The 20,154-nt window shown below is 37.4% G+C and overlaps 1 protein-coding gene across 1 annotated transcript in view; it reads right to left on the reverse strand.

Annotated features, from left to right (window-relative positions):
• SCIN (scinderin) overlaps window positions 1-20,154 on the reverse strand; it is an 80,291-nt gene that overhangs the window by 41,320 nt on the left and 18,817 nt on the right. Inside the window, exon 4 of the mRNA XM_046020002.1 lies at window positions 12,075-12,224. Coding sequence (XP_045875958.1) covers window positions 12,075-12,224 — 150 coding nt within the window. The remainder of the gene's footprint in view (window positions 1-12,074; window positions 12,225-20,154) is intronic.

A 20,154-nucleotide genomic window follows, 5' to 3' on the forward strand; every position in this document is an offset into this window, starting at 1 on the left:
ATGAACAGACATTTCTGCAAGGAAGACATCCAGATGGCCAACAGACACATGAAAAAGTGCTCCACATCACTCAGCATCAGGGAAATACAAATCAAAACCACAATGAGATACCACCTCACACCAGTCACAATGGATAAAATTAACAAGTCAGGAAAACGACAGATGTTGGCGAGGATGAGGAGAAAGGGGAACCCTCCTACACTGTTGGTGAGAATGCAAGCTGGTATAACCACTCTGGAAAACAGCATGGAGGTTCTTCAAAAAGTTGAAAATAGAGCTACCTTACGACCCAGCAATAGCACTACTGGGTATTTACCCTAAAGATACAAACGTAGTGATCTGAAGGGGCACATGCACCCAAATGTTTATAGCAGCAATGTCCACAATAGCCAAACTATGGAAAGAACCTAGATATCCATCAACAGATGAATGGATAAAGAAGATGTGATGTGTGTGTGTGTGTATTTATATATATACACACATACATACATACACACACACACACAATGGAATACTATGCAGCCATCAAAAGAAATGAAATCTTGCCATTTGTGACGACGTGGTTGGAACTAGAGGGTATTATGCTTAGCAAAATAAGTCAATCGGAGAAAGACAACTATCATATGATCTCCCTGATATGAGGAAGTGGAGATGCAACATGGTGGGTTTGAGGGGTAGGAAAAGAATAAATTAAACAAGATGGGATTGGGAGGGAGACAAACCATAAGAGACTCTTACTGTCACAAAACAAATTGAGGGGGTCCAGGGGGAGGGGGATATGGAGAGGGTGGTGGGGTTACGGACATTGGGGAGGGTATGTGCTATGGTGAGTGCTGTGAAGTGTGTAAACCTGGCTATTCACAGACCTGTGCTCCTTGGGCTAATAATACATTATATGTTTATTTAAAAAATTAAAAAATTAATAAAAAAAGAAAAAAATTATGTGATGGTCAGGAAAATGTTCATAATATCTTAAGTAAAAATTTAGCTTGCAAAGCATTACCTACTGTAGAAACTCCTTCTTGTGAAAGCACAGATATACATACACAAAAACAAAGATTAGGAAGGATTTAGTTAATTTTTCCTCAAAGGTGGAAATATTTTTCTCTCTATTGTGACTATATATATTTTGTAAAATTTCAATAATAACAAACAGGTAGTTGGGGGTACCTGGGTGGCTCAGTCGTTAAGCATCTGCCTTGTTAAGCATCTGCCTTGTTAGCATCTGTCTTCAGCTCAGGTCATGATCCCAGAGTCCTCTGATTGAGATCCTCAGAAAGCTCCCTGCTCAGGGTGTAGTCCTGCTTCTCCCTCTGTCACTCCCCCTACTTGTATTCCCTCTTTCTCTTTCTCTCTCTTTCTCTCTCTCTGTGTCAAATAAATAAATAAAATCTTAGGGGAAAAAAAGGTATTTGTCTTTAATAAATAAAATTTTAAAAGCTTTTATTAAACAAAAACTACTATTTATTTTCTCTCCCCAATGGAAGAAACAATTGGCATTTCATTACTTCAAATGCAGAGATTATAACTCCCTTTTAACTTACAATCTACCTTAGGCATCTTCCTCAGACTTCCTCATTCGGTTCATCAAAGCATAGTAATTATTCTTGATGGATTCCTAAATGCTCTAGGCATTTTGATCAGAGAAAATTTCCTTAATGTAAAGCCCTAGAAGTGGCCACCAGTGACAAAGGGGCCTTATTTTTTTCAGCTAGAAATTGAGTGATTCTAAAGGTCAGAGGTGTTATTTTGTTACAGGTGTGAAATGAGTAGAAAAATGGGAGCATCTCTATCTTCTGTTTGCCGGTAACATAATGGAAATGTTTAACAACCGAAGACACTACTCTACATTAGAGAGGATGGAAATTTGTGGAAGTATACTTTTGCTCTATGCCAAGGTAAAACTTCTGTTGTGCTGTTCACTCTTTGCCTTCAACAGTTCAATTCAAAATAATTCAGAAGTTATTTATATTAAACCATTATAGCAAATATACCTACTTGCTTTAGATTCACAGTCCCCTAGCTTCAGATTTTCTGAGTTCTCATGACATGGGTCAAGACCATCCTTAGTGTCTTGTGTTTTTTCTCGATGACTCACTGTGACTTTTTCTTTTAAAATCTAACTGGGCCTATGTGCAAATTTGTTTTAGAAAGGACTGGTAAGTTAAGAAAAAAATTGCTCTCTCTTCAAATCTTTACTTAACTTTCACATTTGCCCCTGCCCTGCCTTTATTTATTTATGTTGAAACTTTTAGCCAGCCCCACCTATTTGGAATATGGAATTCCAACATTTACCATCTTGCTCCCTCAAGATGCACTTTCTCTATTTTAACCTTCTACAGAAAAGTCAGGATGCTTGGACAATTTGCAGTAAGTATCCAGAGTGAATAGTAGGAAAAGAAAGGATAATATGTGTTCCGGAGGGAGGACAATACCCAACTCAAAACTCCAGATCACTCTGGATGAAAATGTTTCAAGTTGGTGACGAGTCCCCAGAGCATTTAAAAGAGAGGGTCTTGTATGCTTCTCAATTGTGATTTCAGCTTGACAGAACAGGAAAAGTGAGAATGAGAGAAGTTAGGAGTTCTGCCTGTGGTCAAAGTCTCATAAAGAGTAAAGCAAGATAATCACATCAAATAATGAGCAGAAGACATGAACAGACACTTCTCCAAAGAAGACATACAAATGGCTAATAAACACATGAAAAAATGTTCATCATCATTAGTCATCAGGGACATTCAAATCAAAACCACATTAAGATACCACCTTACACCAGTAAGAATGGCCAAAATTAACAAGACAGTAAACATGTGTTGGAGAGGATGTGGAGAAAGGGGAACACTCTTAAACTGTTGGTGGGAATGCAAGCTGGTGCAGCCACTTTGGAAAACAGTGTGGAGATTCCTCAAAAAATTAAAAATAGAGCTACCCTGTGACCCTTCAATTGCACTACTGGGTATTTACCTCAAAGATACAGATGTAGTGAAAAAGAAGGGCCATCTGTACCCCAATGTTCATAGCAGCAATGGCCACGGTTATCAAACTGTGGAAGGAGCCAAGATGCCCTTCAGCGGATGAATGGATAAAGAAGATGTGGTCCATATATACAATGGAGTATTATGCTCCATCAGAAAGGATGAATACCCAACTTTTGTATCAACATGGGCGGGACTGGAAGAGATTATGCTGAGTGAAATAAGTCAAGCAGAGTCAATTATCATATGGTTTCACTTACTTGTGGAGCATAAGGAATAACACAGAAGATATTGGGAGATGGAAAGGAGAAGGGAGTTGGGGGAAATCAGAGGGGGAGATGAACCATGAAAGACTATGGACTCTGAGAAACAAACTGAGGGTTTTGGAGGGGCGGGAGTGGGGTGTTGGGTGAGCCTGGTGGTGGGTATTCAGGAGGGCACGTATTGCACGCAGCACTGGGTGTGGTGCATAAACAATGAATGCTGGAACACTGAAAATGAAATGAAATGAAATGAAATGAAATAAAATGGGGAAAAAAAAAAGAGTAAAGCAAGGAAACTCCAGGCCTTGCAACTCCTACTGCAGTGCTCCTCAAAGCAACGGAGTCACAGTCTTCTTAATGTCATCACTCTAGTAGGCATGGCTGTTTCTGCTCTCACCAGAAACAAAGGAAGCTTTCAGGTCCTAAGAGTTAACATTTTAATTACCTAGAAATTCTCCTGTCTTATTCCTTTCCCTAACTGGGGAAAAAAGAAAAAAACCATACAGTTAATTGTTAACATATGGTGAATAGATACAAATTATAAAGGCAAAATATAGCCTTGCTATGATATATTTCCTTTCTTCCAGGAATTTTATGGCTTAGGTCAGACAAATATTTGATAACAGGAAAGACATACAGAGATATAAAATTACAGGCAATTCTGAGAAAAGCTGTGACCCCATTTGCCTCGCTCCACCTAATCTTCCAACATTTGCTCTCTGGATCCCAGTGTGTGCTTCTCTGCCTCTGAAGTACTTCTATCCTGCTACTGATAACTCAAATAAAAAGGGTAATGTGATATAGCAAATAGTGGGTAAAGTTATTTTAGACTGAGAGAAAGCATGGGAAGTACATGTTTGCATAAAAGGATAAAGTGAATGACAAGTCTGCAAGAGAGATTTGGTTATTTAATAATCTGGACTGCCCAACAGAATCTTCTGTAACTGAAATATTCCTTATCTGTCTTATCCAATATGGTAGTCATTAGCTACCTCCAACTACTGAGCACCTGAAATGTGGCTACTATAGCCAGGTAACTGGATTTTTTATTTTATTTAATTTTAATTAATTTAAACAGCCATTTGTGTCTGACAATGCTGTGTTTGACAGTGTAACTCTAGAGGACTCGAGAAACGCTGTGACCTTGGAAAACTCACCATGATGCAAGTCTGTTCCTCAGTGTGACAGTAACCTCACAATAGGAGAGATTAGATTTAGAGTGTACAACTCACAAGAAAGTGAACTCCTAAGTTATTATAACATGGAGAGCAAATTGACAAGTTACTATACAACGGAAAGCTAACTTACAAGATACTATAACATGGAAAAAGGGAACTCACAAATTTTAAAATACATAAGCCAGAATGCCAACTTATTAGAGTGGTTATCTTAACTAGCTGTGTATTAGAACCATCTGGGGAGTTACAATAACAACTACTAAAGTCTGAATCTGAGCCCAAAATTCCAACTGAAGCCCTGGCATGGTGTATTTTCAAAGCCCTCTGGGCTTGGTTCTGTGATACATTCAAGTTTTTCGTGCCATCAGCTTTGTTAATCTGGTTCATCCATCTCAACCATCAAAACAAGTCTGTCAAGCATTTCTGATGTTCAAATAGCTTTGCAGGGAAACCTTCCCTGGACAAATTATCATGGTCTGGGAGTCAGGAGGCTGCCCCAGAGAAAATCTCAGGTAAAGATTTTGGCCCACCTGTTCTTTCTGGAAATCATTAATTATTCTTTTCTTTTCCTTCTTTCTTTCTTTCTTTTTTTTTTTTTTGGTAAGACCATAAACCCATTTGGACATTTCTATCTGATTAGTGCTTGAATAGAGACTCCCATTGTTTGCCTCTGGAGTTTCTAATTAGTATGTTTCACAATGACCATTACCCCTTTCTTCTTGACAATCCTCATTTGGTAGGAACTGGCACTCTGAGTTGGATGGACCCACTCCTGAGTGACTTTCTGACTTGGTTTCTACACTTAAAATGGTCTAATAATTAATGCCATTCACCCATCATGATGATTAAGTGAAATACTGTATGTGAAGTGACTATCACCATACCTGACATGCCGTGAGAACTCCACAAAAGTCAGGTCTCCTCCTTTCTCCACGCATATATACATTGAATGAAACCTGCTTTTCTTAAAGGGTCGTTCTCTCTCCTTGGTGTGACCTTGCCAGTCACCACTCTGATTCTTTGCATGATGATTTTACCACTGAACTTCCTGCCACACGCCTCCCCATGGACTTACATTTACTTACTCACTTACTACTTATTAAATGAGTTATTACTTGTTTATGTCTCGATCTAATGATGTCATTAAGTAGTCTCTATGTCTCGACCATGTATCCTTGTCAAAGTCTTTTATTTTAGATTTACAACTACACCTGGAAGACAGATTGAAATATCCCTCTTCAAGCAAAACCAGAAGAATTGTCTCCTGTGCCTCAGCAAGGGAATCATAATGTTGAGAAGGAAAACAAGACAGAGTAATCTCTTCTTTGAAGTTTCTCCACAACTGAGGTACGTAGGATACCATTAGTCCTTGGTTATAAAGCGGATTCTCTGGTTTTCCTATGTGTTTCAGTCCTCTCCCCCCATTTAGTCCTGTACACATGACCTTATCTTGGGGAGTCAGCACACATCAGCTACAGTTTATTTATCAGTAAGTTTGATGTATGGAGTGTCTATGATGTATCAGCATCGTAAGAAAAAGCTGGGGCTATAATGATGAATAAATTAGCTGTGGCCCCTCTCCTCAGTGAGCTAACTTTCAGGGCAGGAATGCTAAATAGGTTTGGCCTGTCCTTGCTAAGTGGGGAAGCTCCTGGAGCAGTCTACAGGGAAAGATTCTGAGGTGGCTTCCAAATTTTGTGAGTAAGTCTAACATGACCCACCAGCTATTACACTCATGGGCAAGTAGGAGAAGTGTCAGGACACACTCCATTTATTTTCAACCCTAAATACATGAAAATTGCCTGTAAGAATTCTCAAATTCAGAGATGTGTCGAGAGTGTATCTTGTCAGGGAGGATCACCCTCTTCCTCTCAAGATTGGCTCTCTATCATAATGCCTCCGGGCTTCACCCCTCATCACTTATTGCTTATTTTCACCAATTTTGGTGATTACCAGAGGGAAAACTACTATTGGTTGGTTGAGGGGAGGAATGAAGAAGAAACTGCCTTTCTTTTCCAGATTCTTCTTTAGAGGCGACAAGAAGACAGACCTACACAGTGCATGCCTACTCTGAGAACATGAGCTAAACAAACTTCTGGGAGTATTTTCTCATTGTCCTTTATCACCACATACACATATGCACATATTTACACAAATTTATTCCATTTTATCTCCTCTATCCCTTTAGGGAGAAGTAAATAAACCTGATTTATATATTCTCTTTAATCAGATTAAGCCAAGTTTTATGGCAAGAGAGTTGTGAGAGCTTCCTCTCCATCTATATAGTTCAGAATATTTCCCAACACCAAAATTTAACCGAACAAACTCCAAAAAGCTTTCATATACTCTGAGGTGCTTAAAAAATATTTCCATACTTTTATACACACATTAAAAAATGTATTTTCCTTCCAAGAAAATGTCTTCCCAATTACCGTGTATTACCCTCCCTAGTAAGGATGAAAGGTTTCGTGCTGACAGTAAGAGATATGAAACAAAGGGACAAGCCAGGCAGGCTACTGAATACAAACATTATGGCACTAAAGGTATTATGATAAGGGATACATAAAATAGGTATGATTGTCAAAAGTATGTGGCATAATTTTGGTAGTTCTAAAATAACTTCAGAGTGGATGGGATTCCCATCTCTCTGTATGTTTAAGATGATTCCTCTGTAGTGAAGACTGCCATGTGAGTCACCATTCTCCCATTCCCACTCTCCCTTGGGTGAGTTAGGCAGCCTCTCCATGACTTACTTCCTTCATCCATAAAGTAAGGAAATAGAGATCCCATTGGTGCTCAGCCCATTCCAACTTGTTACCTCAGAGATCATCTGTAAAATAATTTCTTAAAGGTCAAAGACTTTTGCTCTCTGATGGTATTATCTGGCCACTGAGCTATATTGTATCCACACAATTCTGGGAATTATGTGGATACAATATAGGCTGGAATTCTGGGAAGTTAACCCCCAAGGAGTGACCCTCAACCAATGAAAGATGGGAATTATTGGCTAAATCCTGCAGCAATGTTAGTGCCTGTGGGCTGATTCTGAAGGGTGATCCATGCAGTTTTCCTAGGGTCCCTCTGGGACTAAGCCCCAGTGTCCCACAGCAGTAAATTACTTACTTCCCAACGATAAGCATCACTCTACTCCTACTTGCTGCTTCCAGGATCATCTTCCAAAGAACCACCTGCCCCCAAGTCCTTGTATAGAGTTGGCTTTTGGAGGAACACAAACCAATATAGAGGATAACAGACATATTCACTTTCCTGGGGCTGTGGTGAGAACTACATGAGCTCATTCTTGTAAAGCCCTTCAAAGAATGCCAGTCACATGGTAGGCACTGGATGTTTGCCATGATGGTGGCAAAAAAAAAAAGTCTATCATAAATTTTTTCCTAGATGATGAAATTTTTGGTTTAATGACAAGAAGTACTTGTATGATGTAAAGAAAGTGCAACTAGAAAGATTAAGGAACACATAGAAAATTCAACCTGCTAGGGAGCCACTTGCCTTTACCCCTGCAGAAAAGCAAAGCAAGATGAGAGAACTTAAGTCATCATGAAGCAACAGAGCTCCATGACAGCAAATATCACAGCAACTGGTATTTAATTGTAGAGCATCTGCTCCTTGCTTTGAGATGGTTTTTGATTAACCTATTTGTCTTGTTTACATGCACTCTGTCAGTCTTCATTAAAATCTATATTCAGTTTTGGTTTGCTTTTCAGTTGCCAGCATGCATTGATATTGAGCACTGATATTTAATTTCTCCACTATGCCTGGCACAGGACTTCATTTCCCTGTATATTTGCATGGGTCGTTTGTTTGTATGCAGGTACTTAAACATTTTAATATTTTTTAACAGTATGTTAGTACTTTTTTCCCTGATTACTAGAATGTTATACCCAGAACTGAGGATTGCCTCTGGGTTTCCCCTGGAAATATACTATATTTACCTGAATGAGCCATGCTTGCCTGACAAAGTCACTTTAAAGTCCTTTTTACAGATGAATATGTATATGCATAGTTATACAGATTACATATGTGGTTTACATATGTGCACATATATATAGTGGGATAAAATGAAATTGTCCTAAAATTGCTGAAAGAAAACAATATACTCTGTTAATTTTTTATTATATAGTATCATTAATATTATAAAAAGCATGAGGAATAATATAAAGAAAATGAAACCGGGCATTCTAGTTTTATATTTTTATTAGCTTATCAAGTTCAGTATGGACTTTGTGGGGACAAAGATCTATCCTTCTATATAGTCCATCTGTCCTAGAACTGTACTATCTTATTTACAAGTCTTATCACACTATTCCCTCATTTCAGGCACAAACTAAAGCAAAAACTGCCTCATTCAGACATGACTGCCAAGTGATATTAATTTAGGCTCATTAAATAAAAGTGATACCTGATCAGTAAGGTCGCAAGTCTTTGTGTTGAACTTTGGTGTGACAAATTGGAATATTATTTGAAATACTATATTGCAACATATGGTTAACTATACTGTTACTGTATTTCTTATCTTTGTTCAGAATATTTCAACTTCCTGGGGCTCCTGGGTGGCTCAGACAATAGAGCATCCAATTACTGGTTTTGGTTCAGGTCATGATCTCAGGGTCCTAGTATCGAGCCCCACATCAGGCTCCATGCTCAGCTGGGGTCAGCTTGAGATTCTCTCCCTCCCTCTGCCCCTCCCCCCACTCATGCACACATATGTGCAGGCTCTCTCTCCCAAATAAATAAATCTTAAAAACAAGAATATTTCAACTTCCACCACTGGATGAACTGGCAAGGAACAAAATGTATACCTGAATTAAATCATTCCCTTATCTCTATCCCTAATATTTTTTTTTAAAGATTTTGTTTATTTATTTGAGAGAGATCACAAGTAGGCAGAGAGGCAGGAGGAAAGAGAGGGAGGGAAGCAGGCTCCCTACTGAGCAGAGAGTTGGATGCGGGACTCGATCCCAAGACCCTGAGAGCATGACCTGAGCCGAAGGCAGAGGCTTAACCCACTGAGCCACATAGGTGCCCCTCTATCATGAATATTTTGAAACTTAAGTTATATTTTACAATTTTTTTCTTCAGGTTTGCATTTCCTTTTAAACTTTAACCGTGTAATGTATTTATTAAAGTATTAATTTACTGCTTAATCTTTTTTTCTCTCAAAACTCTAAATGAAATCCAAAAAGCAAGCAAACATATACACGCACAGTTGGGGCCCTCAGGCTCTGCATTCACTTCCTGGTACAGAGTATAGACTCTGGCAATTAAACATAGAAACTGCCTAAGAGACAAGGTAGGATCACTGATTGCTGGAAACCAAAGGGACCACAGAAGCCACTCTGTCTAACCCTGCACTTTACAAATAACGAACCAGAAACAACAGAGGTTAAGGGACTTCCTTGGGACCCAAGATGACCGAAGAGAAGCTAGTCTGATACCTACCAGAGCACCCCCTTCACTGCTCCATAAGGACGAATCTTGGTCCTGAGTCTACTCTTTGCAAAGCATCGTTATTAAAATAAGACATTATAATCAATTGGAAATACATCTTATTTCTAGATTTTTGCTTCCAAATATGAGATCTGGAAGACTTAAATGATGATTACACCTCTAGAACAGAGGTCTTGAAAGAATATTAAAAGCTCAAGAAATTGTTTTGAATAGTTTTCAAAGTCTAATTTATTAGCAGTGTTATTATGACTATTGAAAACTCAGTTAATCCTTAATTTTACTTTGTTTTACTTTTAGCTGGCCTTTTTTCCTGATCACAAAAGGAAAACATGTGAAACAATAAAAAAAAAATAAAAGGACTACACATCTATTATAATACATTTTGAAAACGCAAGGACAAATAAAGAAAAAAAGAACAAGGAGCCATATCCCAAGAGTCGAAGAAAATATTGGTAATATTGGCAATGTTTCAGCATATCTTTCCCAGGTATATATGTATATACAAATAAACAGCTATATACATAAATATAAACTTATATATTAAGATATTATAGTATATAAAATTTTATATCCTGCTTTTTCTCTTAGTATTTGACCATGAACATTTTCCCACTGAATAAAAGTCATTTCCAAAACATCACTAACATGAAAGTCTGTGGTTAGTGGTTATTAAAATAATAAAGTTTAAAGACATTATGACAATAAAATTATCCCATATAATTTTTATTCACTGGACTATGTCGGCTATTACTACATCAAGTAACTCTAATGCATGAAATCGCTCTAGATCAAAATTATTAAAAACGTATTTACAAGACAGTTGTTAGAAAAACTTGAGTGCAAGGATGCTTGGGTGGCTTGTTAGTTAAGCGTCCACTTTCAACTCAGGTCACAATCTCAGTGGCTCTCTGCTCAGTGGGGAGTCTGCTTCTCCCTCTCCCTCTGCTTCTACCCACCCTGCTTGTGCACTCTTTCTCTCTCTGTATCTCCGACAAATAAATAAAATATTAAAAAAAAAAGAAAGAAAAACTTGAGTGCAGATAGTTAAAGTCATTGAGGAAAATGTGTATTCTCCCAAGAAATGAAAACTCACAGAGATACCACCTGCTACTATTAAACACAGAAAGATTCAAAATGATATTATTATAACAGTAAATCTTCACAGGGTTCTGCAAAGTCATGAGGGAATAAACACTGGAACAAACACTTAGTGCCTGACATACCACTGTAGTTCAGTAAATATTGTGGAATGAACATATGGAAATCAATGTATCAACATGTCAAGACACCTGAATATGATTATGCTCTTAACTCATAATCTTTTTTTTTTAAGATTATTTATTTATTTATTTGACAGACAGAGTTCACAAGTAGGCAGAGAAGCAGGCAGAGAGAGAGAGAAGAGAAAGCAGGCTCCCCGCTGAGCAGACAGCCCAACGTGAGGCTCGATCCCAGGACCCTGGGATCATGACCTGAGCCGAAAGCAGAGGCTTTAACCCACTGAGCCACCCCGGCGTCCCTTCTTAACTCATAATCTTAAGGGAAAATATAAAATATATACACTGAGGAACTCGCTGTAGTTTTTTTAAAGGGGAAAAACTGGTGGCAACTAAATGTCAAAGACTGCTATAATTGTTAAGTGAATAACAAAGATATAAAGAGCTGTGGAGATAATTTTCAAATTAATTCAATAAGTATACTAAAATCACAGGGGTCTTGCTGAGAATTCTTAGTTTAAAATTGAAATATTTAAAATATTGGTGTATTCATTCTCTTAAAATAAGATTTTATTTCATTCTTTTATTAGAGTAATGAATGCTAAAAATTGAGGAATATCACAGTATTAATCAATATATATTCAGAATCCCACATAGAATAAACTATTATTTTCCTTCCAAAATGTATTATTATAGTCAAGGTCGAAGTGTTACCCATCTGACCACCTACAGGACAGAAGATGGAGTCAGAGCTTCCTCTGGTGGTCAGACCAGTGGTGAAAGAAACGAGTACTGACTTTCTATTTTCTCTATATCGTGACTTAGATAACCTTGATGTTTCCTCTTACCTAATCTTACCCTAGGCCCAGTATTAGGGAATTTGTTAAACACACACACACATACACACACACACACACACACACACCCCACTGACAGTGGTAAACCTTTAAAAAACAACTCAAGTCACAATACCTTTCTGAGCTCTGATGGCTCACTTCCTTCTTCTACCACAATCAGTTGAGATCTTCCTTTTCTCTCATTGTCCCGAATGCCAATGGCAACCTGGCTTGCCTTCAGACGCTCGTATTTGTTGCATGAGGAACCACACCATTGGTAAATTTCCTAAAAGAAAGAGACAGATCTTTTGACCCAGAAATACGTGGAGGACATTTAGCCCTGTTGTAATACTCACTGTGAGTATTAGGGAAAAAACAAAAAGATATAAAAAATAAAATGAAAGTTATCTATTGTTGCGTTACCTATAATTTTACATGCGTACACCTCATTCTGTATCGGTTGCTTTCAGTCAGCATTATGAAGTAACCATTTTTTATACATGGAAAATATAATTATATATCTCACCATTCTTTGTGTGTATCCAGTAATTATAATTTATGAAAGTATACTTGTATGTTTTACCTAAGTTTTAAATAATAATTTGACCATATTTCACAAAGGTAGTAAAGAATCTGTCACAGTAATGTGCTCTTGATGATTATAAAAATTCATCTAATGCTTTTGGCAATTTAATGAATCTTATCAAAAGCCATAAAAAGAATTAAAACCTTTGACCCAGTAATACCACTACCTGGAATTCATTTTAATAAGTTATTCGTAAAGATTAGGAAGAAACCCTATATACAAGGGGTTTTATTGCTATATAATTATACTAGTGAGGCACTGGGAAGACATTAAATGTTCTATAATAGGATACTAGTTATATATATTTATGATATAGAGAAAAAACAGATAATATCAAAGTTATATTTTAACATAGACATTTATGACAGTTCAATGTATTCTAAAATCAATAGATTATATTAGCTGCCATTTAGATTAAAATATTGTATATTTTAGACAATATCAGAAGATATAGATACAAATGTAAACTAATAATAAAATATCATTGTCTCCATTTAATGTGGTTTTAATGAAAGAAAGAAAAATGTAATGGCACCTATGCTTGGCAGGGAAATAGGAATGAGTGTTGTCATTTTCTATTTGGGTTGCACAAACTGATACAGTTTTTCTGAGGGAAATTTGGTTTCGTATCAAAAAATTACATGTGCTTTTAGGATCAGAAAATTCAACTTCTGGGAATCTATCCTACGGAAGTATTCAAACATGGTTTACAAAAACAAAGAAAGAGAACAGAAACCCCACAAATGTCCAGCAGTAGGGGGATGGCTGTGTAAATGTTGTTTTATGGAGATTTCAGACCGTTCTTTAATGCCTAAAAACTGAGAAAAGTGTTTAAATACCAACACAGAAAATCATTCAAGGTATACCCTCAAGAATAAAATAAAGTCACAGAATAATACAGTTCCATTAAAGGGGAAGCAGAAACAAAATCTCTGTTTCTGTGTTTGCGAAGAAAGATTTTTAAAGATACACAGTTTCAGCAGATGGAGAGAGGCACATATACGCAGGAAGAAAACCTTCAATTTTTATCTAAGTTAACAGTTTTTTCTCTCTCTTTTTTTAATGTCACATGTATTAAGTGCCTGCGATGAGCTAGATGTTGGGGATAGAAGAATAAGAGAAAGCTGGCAAGGACAGATTGACAGGTAGACAACAAATGCTAATAATGTATTTGTACAACACTTGCTTTCAAAATGGTTCCACACGGAGTTTGTGCACAGTCCATTTTGGAGAGGTGATTAAAAGAGTGGGTAAGTGTGAAGAAGACAGACCCGGCTGCAACTTACCAGCTATACAACCTTGTGTTCGCAGTATTTAAAAGAGCATGTCATGTCTGTCAAATAAATAAATAAATAAATAAATCTTTTTTTTTTTTTTTTAAATGGGGCACCTGGGTATCTGAGTAGGTTAAGCCGCTGCCTTCAGCTCAGGTCATGATCCCAGTGTCCTGGGATTGAGCCCCGCACGGAGGGGGGGTGGTCCCTGCTCAGAGGGGAGCCTGCCTCCTTCTCCTCTCTCTCTGCCTGCCTCTCTGCCTACTTGTGATCTCTGTCTGCCAAATAAATAAATAAATAAATCTTTTTAAAAAATAAAATAAAACAAAAGAGCACGTCAATTAACAAGAGCAAGATAAAAGAACACCCAGCATCCACAGAAGCCACAGAATCCACAGAAAAGAGAATGGTTCTTTTCTCTGAAGCTAAAATATTTCCAGTCCAGAGTCATTTCTTTATTCACAAATGTTTACTGATTGCCTAAAATGGGCTCTCTTCCCGGTCCAGGATACCCAATTTTGAATTACACAGGCCTGGGGGAGACTCTCTGACCCCTCACCCCATCCCTAGGTTCCTGATGCAATTATTCCATATTATTCTTCAAGAATAAAATATACATTTTAGCAATTTGAGTCTTTATAAGAAGACAAATAAAAAAGACTATGCCTTGCAACTCCTTTCACTCTAGACTCTGAACCAGTCTATGCAGTCAAGGGGTAATATCTTTTCTGTTTTTAAAAGAATGGTGCACTACTGTTGTTTCCTCTCTAATTTCTTTTCTACATCTGGGCATCCGAAGAGGAGACTCACATTTGGAATCCATTTGAATACTATGTCCAGGTCAGCAATTCCAAAGAGTGAAAACAAATGGTGCCCAACGATTCATCCATGCCTATCACTGTGCATTAAAACCAGGTGGTGGTGTTGGACGCCTGGGCGGCTCAGCTGGTTAAGCAACTGCCTTCAGCTCAGGTCATGATCCTGGAGTCTCAGGGTCATGCTCACCAGGAAGTCTGCTTCTCCCTCTGACCCTTACCGCCTCCACTCTTTCTCTCAAATAAACAAATAGATAAAAAATAAAATCTTTAAAAAATAATAAAATCAGGTGGTGACGTTGGAAGGTGATTTGAAAAAAACAAACAAAACAGAAACTTGAGCACTTGCAAAGAATCTGCAACATCTAATGACCCAGTGCAGCCAAGTGTGCTTCTCTGCTCAGTACCCCTAGACTTTTGGCTCAGGTTTCTTTCCCATCTTATCCCATGAGATTTTGCCCATGATTCTTTTCTTAGTGGGTCTGAGAAAGCAAACTTCTAATATCTACATTATAGTGAAATATAGGAAGTGGATCAGAAGATTAGATCTCTAGATTTCTCAGACTTATTCGTAACTTACGCTACTGATTTGCTGTGCATTTATCTAATTGTCCAACAGATGCTTGTGTTCTCCCTACCCTAGTTGTGTAAGTGACTTCTCATCGACTTCAAAGAGATTATATAAAATCACACTAAATTTTATTAGCTTCGGTAAAGCATTATGCTAGCTTGGTAAAATGCATTTAGAAGAGAATTGCAGATAATAATTTGATGAACATAATTATTATTTAATGTAGAATTTTACAGTAGTCCATGGATCCCCAAATATTTCCTATGACATGACCTTGGGTTGGGAGTTTTTATGTGCAGTATCAGTTCACAGATAAATTTAGTTATAGAAAATATTCCTCACCATTACAGATGGACCTCAGTTTCTACTTTAAAAATGGCAAAAAGAACAAAGTTGGAGATACCCCAATCCATGATTTCAAGATATACTACTAAGCTACAGTAATCAAAATGAATCAGGTGCAGAAGTAGACACATAGAACAGAACAGAGAGCCCAGAAATAAACTCATTCTTATATAGCCAATTAGTCTATGACAAAAGGGGCAAGAATATGCACTGGGGAAAGCATAGTCTCTTCAACGTGTTAGGAAAACTGGACTGCTGCATGCAAAAGAGTAGAACTGGACGACTTTCTTACACCATACACGGAACTAAACTCAAAATAGATTAGAGACCTAAATGTAAGACCTGAAACCATTATATTCCTAAAGGAAATCACAGGGGGGAACCTCTTGGACATCAGCCTTAGCAATACTTTTCTTGATACATCTCTTCAGGCAAGGGGGAGAAAAAGCAAAAGGGAACAACCGGGACCATACTAAATAGCTTCTGCACAGTGAAGAAACTATCAACAAAATGAAAAGACAAATACATGATTTCACTTAAATTTATCTAAATCTAAAAAAAAAAAAAGAAAAAAATCCAGAACTACACAAAAACCAGAACTACAATCAGAAATACAGAGAACAAATTAGTGGTTGTCAGAGGGGAGAGGTGTGGGTGAAATAGGTGAAGGAAATTAAGAGGTACAAACGTCCAGGTATAACTAAGTCACAGGAATGAAAAGTACAACATAGGGAATATACTCACTAACATTGTAATAATGTTGTATGGTGACAGAGGGAAACTACACCTATCGTGGTGAGCACTGTATAATGTACGGAGTTGTCAAATCACTATGTTGTACACCTGAAACTAATATAACATTGTATGTCAACTACACTTCAATAAAAGGAATTTTTAAATAGCAAAAAACACATCTAGGAAATGCTCATAAAAATAATTAAACTGTTAAAAGTAAAATTTTCCTTTTTAAAACTCAAAGATGACCCAGTCACTAAAAAAGGTGTTACAGAAAGTTTCTTATTGGGGGGCGCTCAGTGGGTTAAGCCTCTGCCTTCAGCTCAGGTCATGATCTCAGGGTCCTAGGATCGAGCGCCGCATCGAGCCCCGCATCGGGCTCTCTGCTCAGCAGGGAGCCTGCTTCCTCCTCTCTCTCTGCCTGCTTCTCTGCCTACTTGTGATCTCTCTGTCAAATAAATAAAATAAAGTCTTTAAAAAGAAAGTTTCTTATTGGCATGAAAATGAATGCTTTGTGCTATGCTTACTCTTTTATTATTTTCAGTTAATTTTGTGCTATTCTTTCTATAAAACTGACCTATTATCTTATTTCCCAGACTTAATTTATTTTTAATATTTTATTTATTTATTTGACAGAGAGAGAGGTCACGAGTAGGCAGAGAGGCAGGCAGAGAGAGAGGGAGAAACAGGCCCCCCACTGAGCAGAGAGCCCGATGTGGGGCTCAATCCCAGGACCCTGAGATCATGAGCTGAGCAGAAGGCAGAGGCTTAAACCACTGAGCCACCCAGACGCCCCCCTAGACTTAATTTTCAGTGGTGAATTCAGATAAGAAATACAATAAAAATGGACTTTAATTATAAATTGCCCCAAACCAGAATTATTTAAAGAGTAGTATTAATTTTAAAAAACCCTCTTTTTTCAAGGCTACTTAAGTTTTTCTGCAAATATATTTCATTCAATCATGGCAACAACACATTAAAACGTGCTTTAGATTTTAAATAGAAAATCTGTTTAGATTTTAAACAGAATTTAAGCAGTTCATTAAATCTGAGCAATTTAAATTCTATCATGGATGGATGATGCAGTTAGGACATCTCATTTTAACAAAGCTCTACTGTGCTAAATCAATGTGTATAGTACTATTAATAAGCTGCACTACCAACACTTACTCCATTCAGAGGTAGCTGGGTAAGACCACTTCTTCACTCTGTGCACAAGGAAACTCTGTGCTCAATTGACCCTGTGCTTGAAAAACGCTCCCATAATTCAACTTACCCTGTTTTTTGGAGGGAGTGAGCTAAAAAAAACCAAGAACGCTACACAGAGCTAAAAAAATACCCGAACTGGTGTAACAGGTGATACATACTATTACAACAACAAGAAAAAAAGTAAAATTTAAAACAGTAAAACATAAATTGTTTTAGTAAAAGTAAAACATAAATTGTTTTATTTATGATACTTTGATGGAATTTAGATAAAAATTCTTTGGTAAAGCTGATTTAAGCAGTTGAGACCCTGAAAATGATAAAACAAACATGGTTTCAGAGGCAACTATTTACACTCTAAGATTCTAAAGAATTTAACAATTCAACACTAAACGTTATACTTCTTTGGGGGAAGGGACATAAAGCCCCCTGTCAAAATGGAAGGATCGATTCAATTCAGAATTAAATGCACTTAAATTTTGGCCAAAATTTGCTGATGTACAAATTGCCCATGAGCAATCTATAGTTGAAGTTTGTCCAATTATAATTAACTCTGAATACACAAACTAGTAAAGGAAAACAAAATTACTCTGGATAACTGGAAAAGTAAATGAGGGAGTAAAGAGAACTGTTATGGGCAATTTGTTTGGACCACCAATAAGGGAGTGAGTGGTATTTATGGAAAAAACCACAATGGGGACAGACTAGAGGTTTCTAAAATTTCCTTTAAACTACATGGTCAGAGTTAACAAGTAAAACATCAAAGTGCAGTCAAACCTCATTTGGGGGCAGGAAATAAGAGGAGAAATAAAACAATGCTCAATGATGCCCTTAAAGGGAAGCAAGATTTCAGAAGCTGAGTTTAAAGGAACACTCAGAACAGCCCATGTGATGTTGACTCATAACATGTGCAAAGAATTCAGCATAAACTTGTTACTCTTTTGTCCTTTGCTCAGTTACTTATTCTAAATACATCTACAGTTTTATGAAAGGAGAAGGGAGGCCAGACTCTTGCTCTCCCTTGCCTCTACTGGCTTTATTTTTACTGTGCTTACTTTTCCCTTAGATCTAGTTAACAAAATATAAAAGCTCATTCAGATATCCTCTTTGCCTGAGGCTCTCTAAACATAACTTAAACACCATAAATGATTTTTTGAGATACCTCTAGGAATCCACCTTTTCCTATTTTTTAACCTTTAAACCATGAACTTTTGGGGAGGGGTTAGATGAACAGGCGTTTATTTACATCCTGTCTTGTTGTGCAAAGCCAAGGCAACTCAATATCATTCCATGATACATATATGTATTTTTTAAAACACCTTTGACTGAAGAATGGGAGATAAATGGGGTGGTTTTGCATGGCCACTAAGGGCTTGGTGAACAGAAAGGAAGAGATTGCCTGTGAACTAAGGCAGAACAGTGGCTACGGAAAAAAGAAGAACCAAGGGATAGCTAGAAGGTTAAAGCCTACAGGACTGGTCAACAACGCCCTTTGGGTGTAAACTGGAGGACAAGGAGAGAGCACCATGACTTGGACCCCTCTAGCTTGGCTGCTGATGGTGTCACTTACTGAGACCAGGTGACAGCTTTTTGAGCATTGTTTTTGTAGCGATAAGGAGAGTTGGTGAAATTATGTTCTCTATACTCTTCCGAGTGTTTGGCGAATCAAAGTTTTATAGTCACATTTCATCAAAAATAACTTCTGGCAGCCACACAAATTGGTAACTTAACTATTTTTAACTGATCTGTTTTTTTTCAGACGTGTAATTAACCCTGAATTTTCCAGCACCTTTAGACATTTCCCATATTGAAATGGTTCTCAATGTTAACTGTACAATAAAATGACCCGAGGTAGGGCCTAAAACGGACTTACGCAAAGTCCCATCCCAAAACTTTAAAATCGGAATCTTTAGGGGTCATATTACACAGTCATCAGTATTTTAAAAACCTCTCCCTAATGATTCTAATGTGAGCTTGTAAGAATGAAAACATAAATCCTGATACCTTGCGAGCAGTCTTTCCTAGTATCCTCATCTATTCTCTAATTGTAATGTGTGTGTCTCCATTCCAGCCCTTCCTTCCTTCTTCCTCATCGTACTCCAAGCTGTGTATGTGTCTGTGCCTCTCACCATTTGACAACACCTGCCAGTCAATGACTATCTGGTTTCCATCTTTAAACTCTAGCACCCAGCACACACCAACTGCACAGTAAGTACCATTCATCCCTACTTCTGTTGAAGGGTAAATTTTAGAGATTTAACATTAGATTTATTTTTCCCATTATCTTTCTTATTGCCTCAAGGCTTTCTCCTTATAAAAGTAGTGGAATGGATTACTTTCAGATAATGACAAATTTACCCAGAACAAAGAAGACTTTGCTCATTTTTGCTGCTGTTGTTTTTCTCAAATGATTATTTTTAAGTCATAGTAGAGACAAAAGTCCAAAAGCCAACACAGGTCTAATTTAAAAGAACCTTAATTTTGTGAAAGTAATATTTTCTGAGGGAAGGAGTTGAGGATGCAGCAATTTACAGAAAATTGGTTTTGCATATCAGGAACCAGAGTCTTGTCCTTAGGGGTTAACACTGTGAAACAGTATGAGACTAGTTGGTCAGGTCCAAGAAGAGAAGAGTATGGGGATTATAAGAGACTAGGAAACTTGATCAGATGCAGTGAATCTCTGA

Source organism: Meles meles, chromosome 10 (assembly GCF_922984935.1).
Source record: "Meles meles chromosome 10, mMelMel3.1 paternal haplotype, whole genome shotgun sequence".
Taxonomy (NCBI): Eukaryota; Metazoa; Chordata; class Mammalia; order Carnivora; family Mustelidae; genus Meles; species Meles meles.